The sequence below is a fragment of the Ambystoma mexicanum genome, chromosome 12 (assembly GCF_040938575.1).
Source record: "Ambystoma mexicanum isolate Mex_15411 chromosome 12, UKY_AmexF1_1, whole genome shotgun sequence".
In the NCBI taxonomy this organism is placed as follows: Eukaryota; Metazoa; Chordata; class Amphibia; order Caudata; family Ambystomatidae; genus Ambystoma; species Ambystoma mexicanum.
In genome coordinates this window covers 634,210,819-634,232,954 of record NC_090936.1, presented here as the reverse complement: position 1 = coordinate 634,232,954, position 22,136 = coordinate 634,210,819, and the positions used below count along the sequence as shown (strand labels likewise).

The following is a 22,136-nucleotide window of genomic DNA, read 5'->3' as shown; positions in this document are numbered from 1 at the left end:
AATTGGGATTTTGCCTAACTATTTTGATACCAGCCTGTGAACAGACATTATTGGTCCTTCTCTAACCCGCATGCTTTTTTCATGCACTTCTTGAAAAATACAAAGCACTTGTGTAACTAGCATACTGATGCCTGAGGGTTTGGTGCGCTGATATAAATGCATGACTCTCAGTTCCATGACTCTCAGGCAGATAGATGTTGGTGATGGTGGTCAGAAGTCTCTGTCTTTCAAGTCTCTTCCTGTTCTAGCTGGGAGGTCTCTTTAGCCTTGTGGGGTTTGATGGAGATGTTGGACCGTGCTCATAACCTCGTCTTCTTCCTCCTATGCTGCTTTTTCCCTGTCTTCTCTCTAGTCTGTCCTTCCTGACCCTGACATAATGTTGGCATCACAAACCTCCTCCCACTAGTACACTCTTCCTTGGCCCACTGTGGTCCCCTATAGTCCCCCTGTGCTGGGTTTTTTCACTGTCTTTGCCTTTGGGGTTATGCTGCTGCACCGAATAACAAATCTCACTTCTTAGTTCTTAGGTTCCTTCCTCTATATGCGGTCTTTCTCTGACGTCTTGTACCACCTAACCTCTCCATCTCAGTCTGGTGACCTCTTTCCTACTCCTCACTTCCTTAGATTTACAGTTGACTTCCTCTGTGATCTCCCGCCCTGCTCTCTCTGTCCACTGGGATCTTCCTTTCTTCACGGATAGTACTTCTTATTTCTTGAGCCAAGATGGTGCCTTCCTTACTCTGCAAAAATGTAACATATCTCTCACTCTCTGGCCCCTCCACAGCTCTCCACTGATTTATGATTTCTTTTGTTTCCCGAGTGGAACCCCATTGTCCACATATGATTCCCCTTGTCTCCCTCAGCCACTTGGGACACTTCCTTTCAAGGCTCTTTCTCTCTACACCGAATATTTTATCCAGACTCGGCCGTGCTTCTCCGAGCTTACCTCGCAGAACGGCTTCCTCCCTGCAGTGCTTCACTGACCCATTCTTCAATAGACCCTCTCTTGTCAGGCCTGCCGGGGCCTTCCTTCATCTGAGCCATTCCCAGGATCACCAGTCAGCTTTCAAGTCGCCTGATTACGGGCACTGAGGTACTCCAACCTTCCTTTCAGCCGTTCTTTCCGGGAATGGCAAAATCTGATTTAGCTGGCTTCTTTTTATATAATTACTTTCTTATATAGCTTTACACACCCATAGGTCTCGGAGCACTGAAATAACAAAAGACAGTATTCTCCCACAGAGTGGTACTCAATTTATCGACCTTTGAAGGATGAGTTGACCCTGCCAGGATTCAAGCCTGCCACAGCAGGCTACACACAGACATCAGGGGCGAGCGTTTAGCTCACTCTGTTATCTGGCTGGATTGCTCTTCATCTGGGCATGCAGGACTTCAAGGGTAACAGATTTCTTCACCTGTGTGCTGGGGTCGGTGCTCTTCCCTGATTGAGCAAAGAGAAACTGGTCCGGTGAGAGTTCAGGGTCCTGGCTTAAATGCATATAGAGGCCAGGCGACATTTTGGATTTCCTACAGCCCTCACATGTGTGTGTTCTCATCCCATTCCAGTGAGCTAATCTCTGAAGCTTCCTGCTGATTTCTGTGAGCTCAGCATGCGTCTTCTCATCACAGGAACCCTCCCGTAAAACTGAGGAAATACTAAATACATGTATTCCTTTTACCCGGGGATTCCGAGTTGAAACTTGTTACATTTTCTCTCCTGCGATGCTGGTTGTGGAGAAACCACAATTCTTGATCCATTTAAAGGGTGTCTGTGTTTGTTCTCCCTCCCTCGGCTGAGGGGGAAACTGATTCAATGCGGGCTCGTATTTGTTTTTTCTCGGCTCACCTATCTTGATTTGCTTTCCTTCCCTCAGTAAAGGGAAAACATGATACATTGTATTTGTGGGGGAGTTCAGATGAGTCTCTCTCACCTGGGATGCTTGGGTTTGCTTACTTTCCTTCCCTAGAGAGAAAACTGGATACATCAGCTCTGAAGGTGCTTTGAGAGTGCTTAGAGTGCTTTTCTCATGCAGAACTGTTGTTAAATACAGTCTTGCAATCTCATACTTTCAGGTGCTAATGAACATTCTATTTGTGCTTTTACCGGGGACCAGTCTTCTAATTAGTGCAACATTCTTTTCTCAAAAGCAGTGGTCTTCCAACCTTTTCATACCGAGCCCACCCTTGGGTAAAAATATAGTTTTGGGGCCCTCTCACCTAGCTGTCCACACCAACCCCAGAGGGGACCAAAGGATGTCCAGTGGGCTGGGGGGAAGGCTCTTTAAAATATAATCAGATGTTGTACTGTTTATATTTTGTATTAAACGCAGTCGCCTTAATCGTTTATTAAAAATAGTCATCTTAATCGATATTTTAAAGCGTCTGGGGTACCCCCTGGACATTCTTCAGGCCCCACCCCTGGGGGACCAGCCCCCAGTTTGATAACCGCTGCTCTAAAAGGTGCCTGCCTTCTAGTTTTTGCGGTTCTCGGTCTTCCAAATAGGGACTGGTACAACCACCCTGTGGCCAGCGCACACCCTCAGAATCGCTCCCTCCTAATGAACTTAGCGCTGAAGTGAATTGTGTGCACTGAGGGCAGGTTGAACAGAGCAGGGTCAGTGGTGGGACCTTACGGGCATTTGTCCAGTTAGAAAAAGGGTCACAACACGGAGCATCAATGCAGTGGTTTAGAATCCGCCAAGTGGCCGCCCATCGCCAGCATTGTGCCCCCTTTATCCGGACATTCCTTTCCTCCATAACTGAGATGTTTGGCAGTTTCTGGCCGGCCTTTCAAGGTGTTATGGTGGGCCAGGCACACTCATTTAATTTGAAGGTAGGTTGAAACTTTAAGATCTCAGCCTCTGACTATAAAATAACGTACAGATCTCCCTTGTGAGCGGTTAACCAAATGAACTTATGAGTCAAGGAAACCAAGAGGTCATGTTTGTTTATAAAAATTGGCCTCTTACTGCCTTATGAGCTAGACTCTCAATCTCATGTTTCCAACAGGCTCACAGTGTGAAGACAGAATATCTCCCCAAGAAGGCGTCTTTACAGGTAGGTTAGTGTTCTCTATAGTACAGCATTCATTCCACAGCATGCTCTGGTCACATTGCACCCATAGTGTTGTGTATGCATCAATCAAAACACACAAATATCCAGGGGAAAATTTTTAAGACGTATTTCATAAAAGCCACATATGTAAATACTTTCTCAGTAGAAAATAACCCTCTCTCACAGTTTGAACGAAAACGGCCCCTATGTTTGCGTACTTGATCAGGGACAGCATGCCATCTTACGCTTGGATCTGATGGACTACAAAGAGTTTCTTGACACATTTTCAGATTGGCTAAACATATTGACATGTGTAATGTGATTTTAATCTGGAATCTCAGCATTAAGAACCTCTGATATGCGGCTATTTATTGTTACAGAAGGCAGGCATATCCATGCTAGGCAAAGCCGAAACATGTAAGATGGCTGTTTGTGACTTATGGAATTGAAGAAAGAAATGTGTACCGCCTACTCTTAATAAAAAAATTCTATATGTGGTCATGATCTGAAGGGTCTCTTTAGAATGGCCTCTATTAAATGAGGGTTGGAATGTGGTGTGTGGGGTCTACAGAAAGTCGGTATCCCTGGCAACTGACTTCCTATGACTTAAGCCCGTAAAGAGATAAATTAATCTTCGTTTTAAGACAGAAAAGCAGAACTTGTCTTTGCCTTAGATTTCGCGAACGGGTTGTGTCTGGTTATGTTCATGCCCAGAGAAGTTGTTGAGTTGTGGTGCTCCGCCCCTGAGCGGATTAGGACATAGTGACTGTGCATTCTTTATGTTGCGGCCTCCATTCTTGAAACTACTGACAGAGAACTGATTTCAGGCCTTTTCTAGATTCAGGAAGTTACTAAAGGCATCTTTTTTTGCTGTAAACTACCCTGGGTTTAAGGCAAGAACGTGCGTTTTATGAGGTTATTGTTTATAGGTGTTGTTGTGGTCATTTTCCCCATATATTGGGATTTAGCTAAATCAGTAAAATAAACTCTTATTTGGAACCTGCAGTCCAGCACTGCTCTGAACCTCAGACCAGTTTTCTTGCCTTCTTTATCACAATAAGGTTATATGCATTCAAAATAATAGTACATGCTTCACGGCGTCTTTAATAACAGCAATATTGACCCCAAGAAAGCAGCAAAAGCTTTGAGAGACAGCACACCATATAAGGATTGAGACAAGGCAATGCTGCACCCATTGACAATATGAAGGGATGACGAAGGGAATGAACAAATGTTTCCATTTCAGAACTCCCATTGCAAGAAGAACAGAGCACAGTTCCAAAACGGCTCTCTCTGGCTCCCTGAAATCCCACCCACCTCCCCGCCCCTTTCTACCACTCTGGGAGACAACCCCAGACCCTCAGCCCCCCCACTAACCCCATACCGCTCTTCCTAGTTCCCATCTTCCATTATCCGGGTCACCTCTCGGGATCCCCTTAACCGCGCCTCCTCCATCTTCTCCATGGGTGTTGTACCATCTCTCAGGCCGATCCTTCCCTGCCTCCCCACTTATCATGCCTCCTCTGCCACCGTTTGCTTTCTTGATTGAGCAGTGGGCATTTTGTACTTCTTATGTGTGAAATGTCAATTTCGCAAGCAAGAAAGTGCAACAACATGTCACAGCTAGCCAGTACTACAGAGTTGACACAACTGTTAGACCTGAGGGTGCTTCGACAGCTGAGGACCCCAAAATATCTGACCAAGCTGAACGATCCATGAGAGATGAGCGAGTGATAAAATTGAGAGGCCTGGGAGAAATGTGACAGCTGAGACGCCCACGGAGAGATCCAAGAGGTATGAGAGACCCAGGAGAACCGAGAGTCCTAAGGGAGCTTAGGGGGTTAAGAAAGCCAAGAGAATTGAGTACGTAGTGGCAGCTGAGAGTGGTGAGAGATCAAAGAAGCCTAAGAACATTTATAGGCCTTGAAGACTGGTCAAGAACATTACTGACAATACCTGGCCCAGGAGGGTGACCTGACCAGATGGTAGCAATAGCTAGCTAAAGCAGAGGAAGCAGGGTGGGTTAATGCCAAGGCAGACTGAGCTGGGCACTGTGTGCCTGAAAAAGTGAGGTGGACACTATATTCTGTGAATGTGTGAAGTGCAGTATGGGTCAAGAGGACTGCTGTGTGCCGTATCTCTTAGATTGTGTTTGCGTGACAAGAGGCAGGCTGGTCGCCTTATCCCAAAGACTGTGTCTAGAAGGATAAGAAGCATGCTGGTTAATATATCTCTAAAACTTGGTTTGAGTAACGAGAAGTAGCCTGGTTACTATATCCCTTGTTCAGAGATTGCCCAGAAGCAGGCTGGGCTCTCTATCCCCAGAACTATATCCAGAAAGTGTTAAGAAGTGATTTGGGTGCTGTTACTTTGAGGCTGTGTTTAGGGCACAGATCCGGAGCGAGACCAGTATCCTCTGTAAAAACACAGACCCTGATGCAATGTTGTTTATACCTTTCCTGCACCTTTTGCTTACATTGTTAAGGGAGACCAACACCATTTTCCTTCATAAACTTCCTCCAAAACATTTAAGAATGTATTCCACTACATATATGCACAAAAATAAATGAGCGTTAAAACGTCTATCATTTGTCACGTGTACACCAGATTATCAACAAATAAAATGTATGGCAACACTGAAATCTTTATTATAACACCCCAGAAGCTTTTAAACCTTTGTGCTTGTTCTACACACAGATTCAAGACCCATGCCCAGCCTACACTGAACATGTGGAGGTAAGACCATATGCGTTTCTGTTAATATTGTTTGTACACCAATATACCACCTTGCATCCCTTAAAGCCACATCCAGCCACTTAGCTCCTGTTCTGGTGGGGCTCATACTCTCTGCTCAAGCTATGAGTGGGGGTGCCCCTGGCCTGGTGCCATGTGATGGTAGATATGGGAATTCTATAAGAAGATGATGTTTTTCCATATTTGCCTATTACTCCTGAATGTTACCTAGTACATTTTTATGTTTTGCATATGGGATAATAGGAAGGGTGTCGTGGAACGACAATGTATTTAGGTCTGTCTCTTCGGAACAACTTTGGGTTATGGGTGGCAATACATGCAATTGTATAGTTTTCCTGGATGATATAAAATCATTTTTAATTATTCTGTATGGCAATTTTGTATCTCATAGGATGATTTTCAAATTACTTCCAGGTTCTTAACACACAGAGCTATAGTACAAAAGATGATAAGCTCAGCATGCCTCTTACGTTCTTATGTGCTGTTGACTGCACATGTAGCCAAACCCTGACTCAATCAGAGTCAAGTAATTGATAAGCACTGGAAACTGGTACACGTCGGCAGCCATGCAATGTAATGATTGCTTCAGCTGGAAGGGCATTCCTCTATTGTGGGTGTATAGCCTATGAAATAACATGACATTACATCACATCATTTCCATAAAGTACTAGTGCAACAGCAGCTATTCACTATCTTTCTGATATTTAATTCAGCACACATCCTTGAAAGAAGATCCATAAGTACTCCATTCTAACCATATGCAATGTAACAGAGGCACAAGGTAGGCATGCAAGCGGGCGATTCCAGAATATCTCACATGTCCATCACCTCAAGATTCCACTCAAAATAGATTTGCCGCGATTATAAACTCGGGACAAAGCAATCAACAAATAGAACAATATGTAGCGCATCCAGAATTAACAGTTCTGGCCAGAGTCCGGAACGGCAGTAGCATGTGTCTCACACTGTGTAAAATAAGGCAAAGGGTTCAACAAGGGCCTATTTTACCAGTCATGCCAATGTATCAACTAACACGGCATGGAAAATATTCTTATACTATTGGCATGCTATTTTGCCATTTTTGTCAAACTGGTTCCAGACCTAAGTTGTCTGCCATTAAATATATGTTGGAAGTGACTCCTGTGGCTTATAAGGAACATGGGAAAACAGAAGACCCTTGTGCGCCGTATCTTTAGAATAATAGACAAGCATGTGTCTATGTTATTAGATTCAAAGTGTGGAATAATGCCTCAAACTGGCTCATTGAATCAGGTCTATTGAGTATGATAGTCAAGCTATATAAAGATACAACAATCATGGTATGTCTGAATAGAACTGGTCTGGCCACAGAACATATTAACACCAACCACAATCCTAAATAGGGCTGTGTGTTAGTTCCAAATCTATTTAACTCATATGCTACTAATGTGCTAGACAATTTTGATCACATGAGCCTTTTCTGCCTAAGCTAAGTGGTAGACTTAGAATTTGTCTGGTGTTCTCAAATGACACATCTTTACCACAGACAGCACCAATTGGACTGCAGGGAGGTTTGATCCTGGTTGAGAAAGTTGTTTCTAATGATCATGACCTCGGTTGAAACCCTGATAAAACTAAAATAATGTGCTTCACATATATGATAAAGCAAGTGGAATTTCAATGACACTTAAACTATGGCAGAATAGAGGTTATAAAAACGTACACATGTTTGGGTATCCACATTAATGATACATTAGACTGGAGTAGGCCTTATGAGATGATTGAGAAGAAAAACTGTGAAGTGATGGGCTCTGAGGACAATGTAATAATCAATTTGGAGAGTTATCAGTATGACCCTTATTCGAAGCATTACGTGTCAAATTTGTTAGGATAGTTCTTTGTGGAGCAGAGATCTGGCACTCTGCCAAAAAAAACAATGGTCCCAAAGAAAAATAGAAGGGCAATTATACAAAGGTATTCTGGGTTTGTCTAAACTACTCTCATCAAGTATATAAGAACTGATATCAGCCCATGTCACCAGAGACCTTAGCAAGGATAACGTCCCATCCATTCTATTTAAAATTGAAATGGTCTAAAGCAATTCTATTAACCAGTTTAATTATTAAATGATGGCACTAAGACAATATAGGTATTAGAAAAGTATACTAAATATGTTGTAACAGCTCTGTATTCATTATTTGCTAGAGGGACAATAATTAAGTACAATTGGGGACAGGTCTGATATCATACAACACCATAAAATTTGCATCAAGACTAAACTAGCTGCATTTAGTGGGGCTAAAAGCCATAGAAATTCACAGGATATATGGGAAAATGCCAATGGGAGGGAAATACATCTACTTCTTATTATACCCACACCTCAGATGCTTATTCATGAAGCTCAGGCACAAGCCGCTAAAGAAAAATGCAGTATTAGCAGCTTGGCGTAATATTATTGCAGAAGAGGCATTCTGTAGTAGGTATGATACAAATGGTATAAAGCTCTATGGCATCTAGTGTCAAAGTCTCAGGAACCAGTTCAGGAAACATCCTATAAGCTTTGTGCAGAAGGAGGAAGGGTTTTAGATGTGAATTCCTGGTTATGCCTTATGAAAGGGGAGGGGAAAACATCTGATTGGTGTAGTTCACTTTTGGAAGGTGATTACTAACAGAAGAAAATGTATAATGGTTGAGTGAGATTTTTAAGAATGATATAGTGGGAGATCGATCCGTTGCATGGATTGCTGTATGATTAGTGATTGCGTAAACTTAGATTAGTGATGTTCTGGAACCTTGTTGCAGAAGATCTTGTATGCCCGTACACCAATGGGAGAGGATGAAGAGATGAGATCTGGAAATGTGATCAAAGCCTCTAAATTGTTGGTGACACCATTTCTTGATTATCTTATTTAAGTGACCTAGGGGATCCAGGCATATACCCTCAGTCTATAAAGATGTATCATTGAACATTTATACAGTACCCTAAAAAATGGATTGAGGAAGGGGACGGGGAATTGGCAACGGCTAAGAAGGAGGTCAGTAATGCATGTGGCTGCTTGCTCACACGCTTCATCCCTTCAGTGGTGCAGTTGTGCAAATGAAAAGGGTTGGTTGGAGGGAATTCATTGTGAGTAGTGGTGGTCACATAAGGGCATTCATACTTATATGTTGGTATCTGGGGTTCTTACTGTTTGGAGGTGGTTGGGATATTAGGATTCAACCAATATAGGGGAAGGTTCTGAACTCTCATCTGTGTTATCCAGTGCTAGTTTCTTTGACAAACACATCACTAAAAAGGCGTGACAACATTGTTACTTTTTGGGATTTGGCCAAGGTATTTGATACTATTGTGGGGATGTTAGAGGTTGAGTTAGAAGTTCAAGATGTGGGAGTGCTTCCATTATGGCATGTGAGCATTAGAATGAGTCAGATTTAGTAGTAAACCTTTCATTTAATTTCTCCATCAACGACACAAGGTAACATACTTGTTGGAAGATTCACCACTGTATGTCATAACAGATAATATATGTACACAGAGTCTAAAGAAATAGAATGAAAACCCTTCAAACCATTCAACACCCAGGCCTGAATCACAGATAGTGAATGCAGTGGTGCAGATCAGAAAAGGGCCATTTCAACTGAAAACAATATCTACATAATTGTCCTACAAAATACACTCAGACATAAAACCCTCAAGACTCCATCCCTATAGAGAATCCCTGTTCTAATGAACAGAGGCTTCAACCGAAATGAACTCAAATAAGTGTAATTGGAGCACTCAAGGAGGAAATGATGTAAGTGCTCAAGCCTCCCTTGCCTGAAATGCACGCTGCTCTTTTCACAGAGGAGTGATGTTCTCATTTGTATGTGCTCTCTCACAAACCAAACATACATTAATTCATCCTTGCAATCGACATTTTTAAATGTGGTGACATTGCCAGGTTAAAGTAATTCTGGCAAATCCTGGGAAATGTAATCGTCCTGCCCAGGCTCATCGAAGATAATCTTGGAATCTGCTCCTAGTCCACCAGCACTTACTTATTGGACATTGTCGCATTTAGCAACTTCATCATTTCCGATAAATTGACTTCCCTGTTGCACAGGCCAGGGCATTCCAACAGGATTTAACCATACAATACCTTGGATAATGATTTGTGTTGAGAGAGGTTCGAATTCCTTTAAATACATTTGTTAAATTATGGTTCTGCTACTCTCCCAATAGTTTTTTAGATAATATTTGATCAAACCTAGTCTTATAATATGCTCTAGACTAAAAATGGCAATCACCAAACAAAGTGCTCATCACTGGGGTATTAGGGTGACCAGACGTCCCGGTTTTCCCGGGACAGTCCGGGGAAATCACCCTCCGTCCCAGAGTCCCGGGAGTTTTTTTCATTTTCCAAACCCGGTCTGGGGATTGGAAGGCTGGCTGGCTACGGTCCCGATTTTTTCTGGGACCCGATTTCGAAATCCCGAAATCGGGTCCCGGCACGACTCTTCCTGCACGTAAATGGGGATGTGAATGCTTTTCATGCCCCCATTTCCTCCACCTTCCCCTCTCTTTCAATAAGAGGAGTGCGCCTGTGAGCACACCCCCTCCCCACCCCACCGCTACAGGCCAGAGACATAGAAGTAGGACTAAAGTTTTTATCGTAGTCCTACTTCTATGTCTATGGGCTGTCCCGTTTTGGTTTTTTATCTTGTCACCCTATGGGGTATACACTGGGGCACCCAATAATGTGGACACAAATTCATTTGTTTCAAGTAACCCCCATGCCCATACTTACACCCTGTTAAGTACAGTATTAACTTTAGAGGAATCCATACTTAATTGGTTCAGGGCTCGAGTTTATAGTTTACAATACAATTGAATCAGGTCTTCCGGTTTCACCTAGCATGATTTTAACACCCTCTTTACGTGCAGAGTTGTCTGGCCTAACATCCGTTTACATTTGGGGGTACCTTTACCAAAATAGGCAGCCTTTGACTTATGTCTTATCCAAATGTAATTCAAGAAGCTGCAATCAAAAAAGTTACCTGTTTGAGTCAGACTTTGGTGCAAGCCACCAGGAGTCACATTTAGAGTCACGGAATCGTCTGCATAAATGAATGACCTATATGGCAGCTATTTAATGTAATGTGTGTGAGTAAACATACCGATATACCATCCAAACCCACTCTTATTGTCTGTGTTAGTCAGAAAGAGGATAAACAAAATGGGGCAAGTACACTACCTTGTCTCACTCCCCTGTCACCACATTTCAGAACAAATGCAGTTTTCCCAGAACCAACTATATCTGTACATTTCAACAGTCCACCAGCAACATATATGTGTATTGTAGGCCATAATACTAGTCTGCCAAAAGTATCTAATGCCTATTGCAGTACGAAACTAGTTCTTGCCAACTCAGATGCCAGTCCCTTCCTTCCTCCTCAACCTTAAAGCAATGGACGCTCAGAAGCATGCTCTTCACAGGATTCCTGGCAAGCGCCTATTAACTTACATGAGCTGTAAGCATGAAAAAGTAATGATGTTGTCAGAGAGAAGGGATCTAGAGGACCTACCTGGGAGAGGGAGTTCGCCCCCTGTGCCCAGCCTACACCTAGTCGTCCTTTCCTATGTCCTGTAGCCCAAAAGTTAAGACATATATAACCAAGGTTAAGAGGAAGCTGTACGATTTGGAACACGAAATGAGAATACAAAAACGTCCAGTAGAAACATGAATAAAGTAACGTGTTTAGAATTAAAAACAATTATGTCTCAATTTAAAGTAAGGAAAACCGAATTTGCATAAGATTAGACAACATTTAGGATCCAGGCAGAGGAAATTAATTCACCAGGAGATTGTTGGGAATAATAATAGAAAAAAACAATTAGCTGGATACAATCACTATATGAATTATGTTAGATTGTACCTTAAGCGAAAGTACAATTTCTGTACTTGGATCAAGTTCAAATCTTGGGAGGATAGCTTAGGGGCAACGTGCTTGCCTTGGAAGCAAGACGACACGAGCAACACAGGTTCGATCCCCGGTCCGTGCTTAGAAACCTCTGGGTAGTAAGCGCATTATAAATAACCTATCATATCATACCTATCATATCAATTCTTTACCCTTGGAACAGCCTTGTTTAAGGAGAAACACAAGCACGTGCACACATGTTTAGTGTCGTCTGAATTCCATGTTCTGTATGTTATTAAAGGATACTGCATGTATAGATTCAAATCTAATATATAATTGATGTATTAATTGTCATTCAAAGTTGTGGACAAAACCATTAAAGAAGTATTAGTTCTTGAAACTCTGCACATCCATAACATGTTGACACACATTGCTATATTAACCCATGAACAAAACTGCCACTAAGATGCATTTTTCTAATGACAGGAACAGAGGAGTTTAGGGAAGAGTCCAGGAGGGAAGGGTCTGAGATGCTCAGGAGGGTATAAGAGCAGGAGATGCAGAGAAATGCATAGCCATGTAGGGGGAGATTGCACAAAGCACCAGGAGGCTTTAAGACGAACCGTGGGGTTGTGAGCGCCGAGAGAGAGAGAGAGCCCTCATGGCATGGGAGCCATGAAGTCCACAAGAGAAGAGTCAAGAAGGAAGTGTAGGAGCAGGAAGGCGGAGAGGTGAGCCACATGAACATCACCGGGAGAATAAGGAAATAAAGAGTGAGCAGCCAAAAGCCCTGGCCCAGATTGGGAGATAGAGGAGCAGAAACCACTAGTAGTTCAATGAAGAAAATCCAAATACAGTACAAAAGGGGCTGGGATTGGGCCAATAGGAGATCTAGGGAACAGTGTTGCCAAGCAACTTCTTCATGCTGATCCCCATTATTTATAGTGCCATCCATTCCCTTACTAGACTAGACCTTTGTTTATGTTACCGCCTAAATTCTAATCCAGAGACCACATTGGAACATGTTTTTTCCGAAAACGAAAAGGATCTTATATCCCTTGGTCTTGTTGTTTCACTAACCCATGTCCATCTTGGCCAGATTTTCCACTCTCCACAAGGTCCTTTTCCCAACCTGTGCCTTTTCCATATACCCCCTATTTCCTGTTCCTTGAATCCTGACAATGCCATGCCCAAATCACGATGAACTAATATTTTGCTTAATTTGCCCCATAATAAGAGCTTGTCAATATTATCAAATAATTTTGCCAAATCGCAAAAAGCAACACAAAGTTGTCTCTTCTTCATATTGACCTTTTTGCCATATATTTATTTTTTATTTATTTGAATTCATTTATAAAGCGTGCAGCAACCCAAGAGCATTGTGATGCTGTTACAGGAATCTTAGGCATATGTTACAAGGCATACGCATGCAGTTATTGTTGGCATGAGATAGTACACACTACGTATTGGTCTTATTTGAACAGCCATGTTTTCACTGCTTTGCGGAAGGCTCCATGGGAGGGTTCAGCTCTGAGCGATGGGGCAGTGAGTTCCAATATTGGCTGCTATAAAAGGGAAGCTAGCTCCAACTGCTTTGGTGCCTTTGACTTTCAGTATCAATACTGTGCATTTACCTGCACACGTACATTACATGAAATAGACAAGAGCTCGGATACCTCTCCTATCTCAGTAAAATCCTAATATCCATCTGACTACACGTCATAACAACCTCAGATACCAACAAATAACTATGAACATCTTTTTGGCACTGCATGTTCTATTCTTTGATCATTCTCCACCAGCACAATCATAGGACAACATCTCTCAATTTGGACAGGAAAACCTCAACACTACATTAACCAGTTAACCTACCCATCTACCAATTTTGTCATGAACCTTAAATGCCCAGAAACAAGACTATATAAACAATAAGGAATGAAGACTTCCTGATCCGCAAGTGGGGTAATATACCACACCACCATAGCACAATCCCAACGCCACAGGTCGTAATGGATGGCAACATCATTATGGTTTCTAAGGACACCAAAACTCTAGGAACTTACCTTGATTCCACACTATCGTTGTGCAGACAAACTAATGCGCTGAGCGCATCTTCTGCTTATACATGCAAACTGATTACTGTTTGCCGACCTTTCTCGACTACTCCCAACTGCACTATCCTGGCTAGAACACTTGTCATGACTAAGATAGATTACTGCAGTGCTCTTTACCTAGGGACTAGTCAATCCAACCGTAACAAACTGCAAGTCATTCAGAATAATGCTATTAGAGCGGCACTGTACATACCTAGAAACCAGCATATCTCCAACCTCAGACGCAACTTACAATGGCTCCCCGTCAAGCACAGAATTGCTCCGAAAACACTTGCACTAACTCACAAGTGCCTGACCAACCAGGCCCCTATTTACTTAGCCAACTGATCCTTACCGCACACCTCCACTCGGCCCGTGAGAGCTGCCCAAGCCCACAGTCTTTCCCCACCTAGATTCAAGCTTCAAAAAGCTGGTGGCGTGAGTTTCCCGGTCTTGGCCTCTAAACTCTGGAACACCCTTCCTAACCCTATTATAGCCGAGCCTTCCTTCCAATCCTTCAAAAGCAAAACCAAACTCTGGCTTTTAGCTCAAAACATTTGAGATATTTGTCGCTATATTACTGACACTGCCCTTTAGACCTACACCTATCCACTCTTGGGTACAATGTACTTTTAGTTAACGCTTCTTTCCCTAAATGCACATACTTCCTCATTTAGCTAATTTATCTTGTGAACTGACTTACTATCATGCCTGTACTTCCTGGGTATCCTTCTTGTACACCTATGCTGATTGTATCTGCTCTTATGTATTTCTGTTATACCTTTACATGTACAATGTAGTTATTTAATTTGCAACTCTGTTCTGCAAGTTATGGGCCCAGATGCCTTTTGGCCCGGCGCGCTATACAAATAAACTAAATACAAATACAAATCAATAACCAGATAGCTTTACCATCCCTCGCCCAAAACAAACCACCACATACTTATACACAGAAAGGTGAACAATCATTAATACCTGATACTGGCCATTCAACGGGAACCTGCACCATTAAAAAATTAATTAAAAAAGGTAAAAATGCATACAACAATTGATGACAACCATTAGGAAACCTGAGGGAACTCAGGACCCACTGGACTCATGGGCCTCATTATGAGTTGGCGGTATTCTGGTGGTAAATCTGCCAGAATACCACCCAACAGAATTACCATTAACACCACTTGGTCCGGTGGAATTACCACCTGATTACAAGTGACAGTGGCAGAGTTAATCCCCATTTTTGTAGAGTTCATTGGACTCTGTGGAGCAATTTTAGCGGAATTACCACCGCAGTAATTCCACCGATGTTGCTGATTTTTGTTGGAAAACGGGAGGATTTACCTCAAGCATGATGTTGGAGGTAAATCCTCCACTCGAGTGCCATTCTCGTAGTATGGTGGTGCGAGAAATGTGGCAGTAATTCCGTTACCAACACATTTTTTCCTGCATCGCCATAATTTTCACGCTCTGAATCACTTGTGTATCGCGCTCTGAAACACTTGTGTATGAGACCGATACAAATAAAATATCATGTCATATCAGTTCATATCATAATTGTAATGAGGCCAGCCACCATTGTCTCCCGTCCCATTGGGTCTGATTCACAGGGCGCTTTCCAAGGGGATTGTGCCATTATAAAACACTTCTGTGGGGTTTGAAGGCCACATGTCTTCAAACCCCACACATGTACCTGTGCTCATAAGAGGACTTTTGTTACTAATCACTTGGATCCCACCAGTGCACAGACAGCAGCACCTACAAATCTTCCCAAATGAACATGTCATGATTTGCATTTCGCTTCTCCCTCAGCTGCCACTAACTCCCCTTACAGAATATAATGGCAATAGGCCCCCAGAACCTGGTAGAAGGCACATGTCATACAAGACCTAGTTACATTATGTTACATTCCATGTGGGCAATTGTGCAAAGGTTTAAGTTGCACAGAAGGGATCGCCAATAAACGCATGTGTGTTGCTGTGCCCTGCATGCAATGTCCATGCTTTGCACTAAAGAGTACCAGAAGCGCATGTCAGACCTGGCGAAACTGGGTTTTCACGCATGTTGCACTGTAAACGCCTTCCACCAGGTACTCATGGTGGCAAGGATGCTCAATGGGTTTCTCTGGAAATGCTTTTGGCATGTGCTGCTGGATTCCATGGAAATATGAGGGTTTTCCGCCAGCTTGAAATTGATATGATGGATGAAAAACATGTATTGTTGGGAGCGGGAGTGGGAGTAGGAAATGCTAATCCTGTTCCTGCCAAAACCATGAAAAAAAAAAACCAAGCGTGAAAAGAGTTGTTGTACCAGGCATAACACTCTCACAACGTTTGCTTAGGCTCCCTGGGGTTGGTAAATCAAAGACCCCCATAGAGGATACATTGTGCTAAAGCTACTGTGGAAAGCTGCTTTATGGTCGGGAAGAAGGTACTTACTACAGCCCCCTCTGCAAGGCCGGAGGAGAAAGACTTAGGGTCCGATTCATGGAATATTTGCCCGGTTCAAAGTCACTTTGCACTGCCGACACAAACCTTGATTCATTGAACGGGGCAAAGTGTATTTTTGCCATGCAAAGTTTGGGCAAAGTCAGCGCATAGTCATTTTTGCAAAAAAACACTTTGCACAGTTCCATGAATCAGGGTTTGTGTCGGCAGTGCAAAGCCACTTTTCAGCAGTGCAAATTCACTTTAAACCGGGCAAATATTCCTTGAATCCGGTCCTTAGTGTAGATTTTACAAGACAAATCTAACAGGATATGGGCCTAAACATTTTAGATCATCAAGGGTGCCTTACTCAGAAAGTTGGGCAATAATTGTATGCCTCCATCTGCCCCAATTGCGCCCTGTGCCTGACACTTGCTTTAATGCCCCTTTAGCCCTGGCAGCCCTCGTTAACCACAGTCCCCACCACATCGAATTTGCCAAAATAAAATCCGAGGGCAGTTCATCAGCCATCTTGCTTTCCCCGCTATTCAGATACATCTAGAACAACATTTCACTGATATTAGGCTCATAATGTTCAGCATCGTTCACATTGAAAGTGCTTTCAAGAACATGTGCTACATATTACATTACAGAAATATGCAGGCTGTTGCTTGGGGGGTAATTACATTTTCTCTCAATCCCCATCCGCCAACATCTGGCCATTGGTTTGTAAAAGACAATCCCAGCTCTCCTGTTTATGTGCTTTCTTTTTTCATTTTCCTGATTATTCTTTTTTTTTTTATCCGCGGGCAGAAATCGAGCCTGCGCGCTTTTTAATAGACTCATTCCAATCCCTCTTTGTTTTCTGCATTTACATGTACATCATCCTGGCCTTCTATAACTTACATTTTCCTATGGCAGGAGAGAAGATGTTGCTTCAAATGTACTTAGAGCTTAGTCGCTGTGCACTGCAATATGTGTATGGTGCTTTGTGCTGTCCCCCTTCCTCCTCTAGAGCATTACCTTTTCCTGCTCTTCTTCTTGACCCTTGGGGTGTGCTGTGTGTAGATGCAGAGCTGTGGACCCCTTTTGTGAAGTTCTGCCCAGAGAGCTGGCGCCTGCACATTTGTTTTAAAAACAGATAGCCAACTATTAAATAGTGCTGTTTAACTTGATTTAAATTGATACAATAACATCTCAGCTTGAATTTCTTTCATACAAATTAAGTAGATGTACAAAGCCCAGATGCCAACAACTGGATACAGCAGAAACCACTTGAACACGGTTTCTATTGGATTCAGTTGCTAATATATGTTTGTGTATGACAATCGGGTAACCTATGAAAATGACAGAAAATAAACAGGCTCCTATTGTACGCAGAATCACCAATGAAATCTGTGCACTAGGTAAAATGTATGCTTTTTTCTGACTGATCTTCCATTCCCTAATGCTCTTGTTTGCTCAGCATTTTCTCTCCCTGACTGTCTCATGGCTGCACCGCTCTGGAGGCTGATGACTTTGTAGTTTATAAGAGACAAAGAGAAATACGCTGGCCAGCATGGGGCTGTGCATGCCTGGTGTGATAAACAGTGATAGAGTCCTCCCAATTCCCCACACACCGCCTGTGGGGCAGCACTGGCTCTGGTATTAATTAACCCTGCTAGGTCTCCCACCCAAGGCTGAGAGCAGGACCTACCCCCACCTGACAGGACAGACCGCTGGCCCTGCTGCAGTGTTAATGGTGCCACTCCCAGGAGTTCAGGGAATTCTGGTCCTTGTAGTTGTAGTGTTAGATGTTGGGGAAGCAACACTGATCCATTGCTTCTATTTGCTGAACCTCACTAGGCGGTAGGGTATGGTCACAAGTACAGCATTCCTATGTGGGGTGGAGTAGACACAGTGCTGCCAGGAAGCAGCTCTTCTCTCCAGAGGGAAAGGTGGCATGGTGCATACGGGACGCACTCCAGTTCCCAATAGAGTATATAATGAAATGAGTATGTGTTTCTCACTCCCAATCTGCGCACATGCTTGCTTAGCAAATTGCCCACCTTTAAATAAAGACTATCCTATCCTCAGTCGGGTTGGGTTGATAGCACTCGAGAGTACCAGGCTCAAGTTAATTTGATGTTGAACACCACTGAGTTGCAAGGTATACTCTATTGGGTTGAAAACACACAAGAAGGGCCTTTCCTGGGTATGAGCTCTCCTCCTTATTTTTTGTTTCTCAATAATGAAGGCTGCAGGGAGAGTGAATAACTGGAATACCGTCCAAGGGTTCCAGAGAAAATAATGAGATGAGTAGGTGCTTCTCACTCTCAACCTGCACACAAGTCTGCAGAGCAAATTTACAGCCTTTAAATAAAGACTTGATGAGAAGTGTTTAAATTGAAAATATTTATGTGTCAGCCGACACGTGTTTCAACCAGTAATGGTCTTCCTCAGGGCTTGCAAAATAAAAAGACTATAGGAACACTGCTAGAAAGACATTGGTGTTGCAGACCCTAAGCCGGACGCGATATAGGAATCGGTTGACATCAGAGCATTTATGCTTTAGACTGTGTACTTTCATCACATGAAAAGCAGTGTATTGGCATGTACCATTTTTACAGTTGAGAACGAGTCTCTTGATTTTGCAAGCACTAAGGAAGGCCATCACTGGTTGAAACACGTGTTGCTGACACATCAAGAATACATATTTTTCAATGTTTTGAACACTTCTCATCAAATCTTTATTTAAAGGCTGTCAATTTGCTAAGCAGACTTGTGTGCAGTTTGGGAGTGAGAAGCACATACTCATCTAATTATGTTCTCTGGAACCCTTGGCCGGTATTCCAGTTAATCACTCTCCCTGCAGCCTTCATTATTGAGAAACATAAAATAAGGAGGAGAGCTCATACCTAGGAAAGGCCCTTCTTGTGTGTTTTCAACCCAATAGAGTATACCTTGCAAGTCTGTGGTGTTCTCCATCAAATGCATTTGAGCCTTGTGCTCTCGGGTGCTATTAATTCAACCCGAATAAGGATAGGAACCCCAGGAAGCAACTCTAATGAAATAACTTGTCTCAAGGTATATTTCCCCTACCAACAAATTGTCGAGCTTACCTTTCCTCTACTAATAACCTTCCAAACACCTCTGACACACATTTGCACCCGGGGAAGGGTGATTAGCCAATCAAGTGGCTGGAACAGCAGACGAGAATACACATTCTCCGCTCACTGCTTCCAGCCACCCGAGTCCTTTTCCCGGGTGGCACTTTTAAAAAAAAAATGTTTAATGCAGGGAGCCAACACGGACCAGCTCCCTGTTGCCTTCCTATCACTCCTCCCCCTAAAACCATCCCTACCTCTTCCCCAACCACTCCCTCCCCACTTTACTGTTGGATCCTAGCTTTGTGCTCCAGTTCCGGCCTTTCTTCCTTCTCCTGGCCACCGTCATAGAAATTCAAAAGGAACAGAGTCCCTTTTCCCTATGGCAGTAGACATCGTTTCATTTTTTTTCTTCAGGGATATTGGCTGCCAAGCAACGCCAATCTCCAGAGGCGTTGAAAAAATAAACATTTGCACCATGGATATACCCTGGGGCACGAATGGCTTTCACGCCCACTGTTGGGGACGGACCTGGCCTTTAACAGCCCACAGCCCTCACCGAGGCCCTCGTGGGCAGGCCATTTATTTCTATTTTATTTTATTGTTTATAGTGCGAACCTGGCCCGTAGGCAGCAGAGCACTTTACAGAGTTCAGGAGAAGCCAGAGGCTAGCATTTAGCTAGCGTTTTTAACAGTAACGCAGTAGTGTGGGGGATTGTTGGGGTTACAGGCCATGTCCGCCCCCACATTTGGGGTGAAAGCCATAGTAACCAGACTATACCATCAACAAGACTAGCACAGTGATAGACAAAAGGAGTGAAAAAGTAAAACAGGAAAGACAATTTGAATTTCCAGGTTCTACTTATCCTGTTACATGCAGTCATTGGGATATTTTATACTAGTGTATATGCACATGATATACACTTACATGTATGTACAAATCTGAAGTGCCACTACGTAAAACCAAGATCATACCACCTGTTACAAAATGGCCATTCTCTAATGTAGAACTAACATAAATAATTTCCTTTCCCAAAGACATACACACCTCTGGAAAATGGCAGACTTTATAGAGCTTATAGTAGTAAACTATAATTTTCCCTTGATTTTCATTTTTCTTTATCTATTTTTAGCACTGCTTCTTTTGGTAACGCCCTCCCTGACCTCCATTTTCTCCTAGCACATTATTTTGTATAGTAACATGGCGTTCTATTATGAACCACTCGTGTTGTTGCTCTGTAAATTCATCTTGCCCATGATCATATCACGGCAAGTCCTTTTAAGAATCACTCTTACCCTTGGTAAAAATCTCAGCCCAAAGTTGCAAAACAGATAATAATAGCATCCAATATCTTGTCTGTCAGCTTCTAACTCTGAGGGTCTGATTCACAGAGCGTTTTTCAATGGCATTGGGCCATTATCAAACGCTTCAGTGAATCAGGCCCTAAATGCACTAATTGAAAAACAGATTCACAAACAGATTCACAAACAGATTCACAAACTAGATTGATGATGGGGGTGTTCTAATCTAGGATCCCCCTGCTCCCCAATGAATTTAAAGTTTGTAAGTTGATGCACAATTCAGCCACTGGTCTTTGGTGTACAAGAGTTAGCATCCACAGGGATACAGGAAATAAACAAAAAGTGTATCAAAACTAGATAAAAGCGCGTTCCTACGTATGCATAAAGGACGGCGCGGGCTAGAAGTACAGAGCCGGAGGGGACGAGCTGCACTGAATAGAGAAGCCTGTGCTGATTATTTATACACATTTTATTTTGTTATTGTAAAAAGTAACAAAAGATACTGCCAGTACCTGACAATGAACAATAACAACAAATCGATGAGCAACACAACTGCATACACAGATTATTATTAGAAATAAATCGAGGCAGGCACAAAGAACCCAGTACAATCCTAATTTTCATTTATTTGTGATTCCCCCATTTGTTCTATATCATGGCAAATTTACATGTGCGCCCACAGGCCCTATATTTTGTTGTGGCTAGGATATATTTGAGCATGTTGTGGGAAGGAGGCTACCAAATGATTCAGCGATTTGTGCCTCTGTTGTACATAAAACAATTTTGGATCAATGTATAATCTTTCGGACAAACAAATGTGACACAAAAAGTACTTTTTAACCTTGGTTTATGCGTAACCAGGAGATGGCTGTTATAAACGCCTGGGGATTCGGGTTTAACTCTAACTATGTTGGATGTTCCACTCCAGGAATGAGGCAGGGTTCTCTCTCTAACAAGGACTTTGGTCTACATCGGGTTCTTTTGTTTCATCACAGTCTCAGGGGTATAGGACACAGGTCACTCTTTCTCAATATCGCAATCACTGACATACAGTAGTGCCTAGTCCATTCTTGTCTCAGTTCACAGTCGTAGGACTATATCCCCCTGCAGCATCTTTGCCACAAACTCATTTTACAGGAAAATAACGCACAGCTCGCTATTTGTAATCTGACCAGGAGGATAGCGCCTGGGCCACTTCTTCCAGTTTCAAGAATGCAGTGCCCTAGTTCTCTCCTAAGATATATTGCTAATGTCACGCTATTGTGGGACATTATGCACTTCTCACTATTAAGGAATATAGTGCTCTTCTCACTATTTCAGGATATTGCTCCCTTCTCACTATCAAACAATCTCAGTCTCTTCAGTATGGCCATACATACACAAAGAGAAATTGTTCCCATCAGGCATTATTTAGAGACACTTAGGCACATGTCTATAGTAAGAGTCAGAGGCTTCATTATAATTAATGTTACTCAACTCTGCTCTGGGGAAATAATGAACACATCTTCATACTACGAAATAAAAAAATATCCTCCAAAACGTTTTTG

The 22,136-nt window shown here is 42.7% G+C and overlaps 1 protein-coding gene across 3 annotated transcripts in view; it reads left to right on the top strand.

Annotated features, from left to right (window-relative positions):
* Positions 1 to 22,136, top strand: part of SLC13A1 (solute carrier family 13 member 1) — a 657,301-nt gene that overhangs the window by 380,400 nt on the left and 254,765 nt on the right. The window contains exons 7-8 of one of the 3 annotated variants that reach the window (XM_069629099.1): positions 3,010 to 3,057; positions 5,752 to 5,790. The exons of 1 other annotated variant lie outside the window; for it this stretch is intronic. In XM_069629099.1, the coding sequence (XP_069485200.1) occupies positions 3,010 to 3,057; positions 5,752 to 5,790 (87 nt within the window). The remainder of the gene's footprint in view (positions 1 to 3,009; positions 3,058 to 5,751; positions 5,791 to 22,136) is intronic. One more of the 3 variants, XM_069629100.1, reaches the window with a different exon arrangement.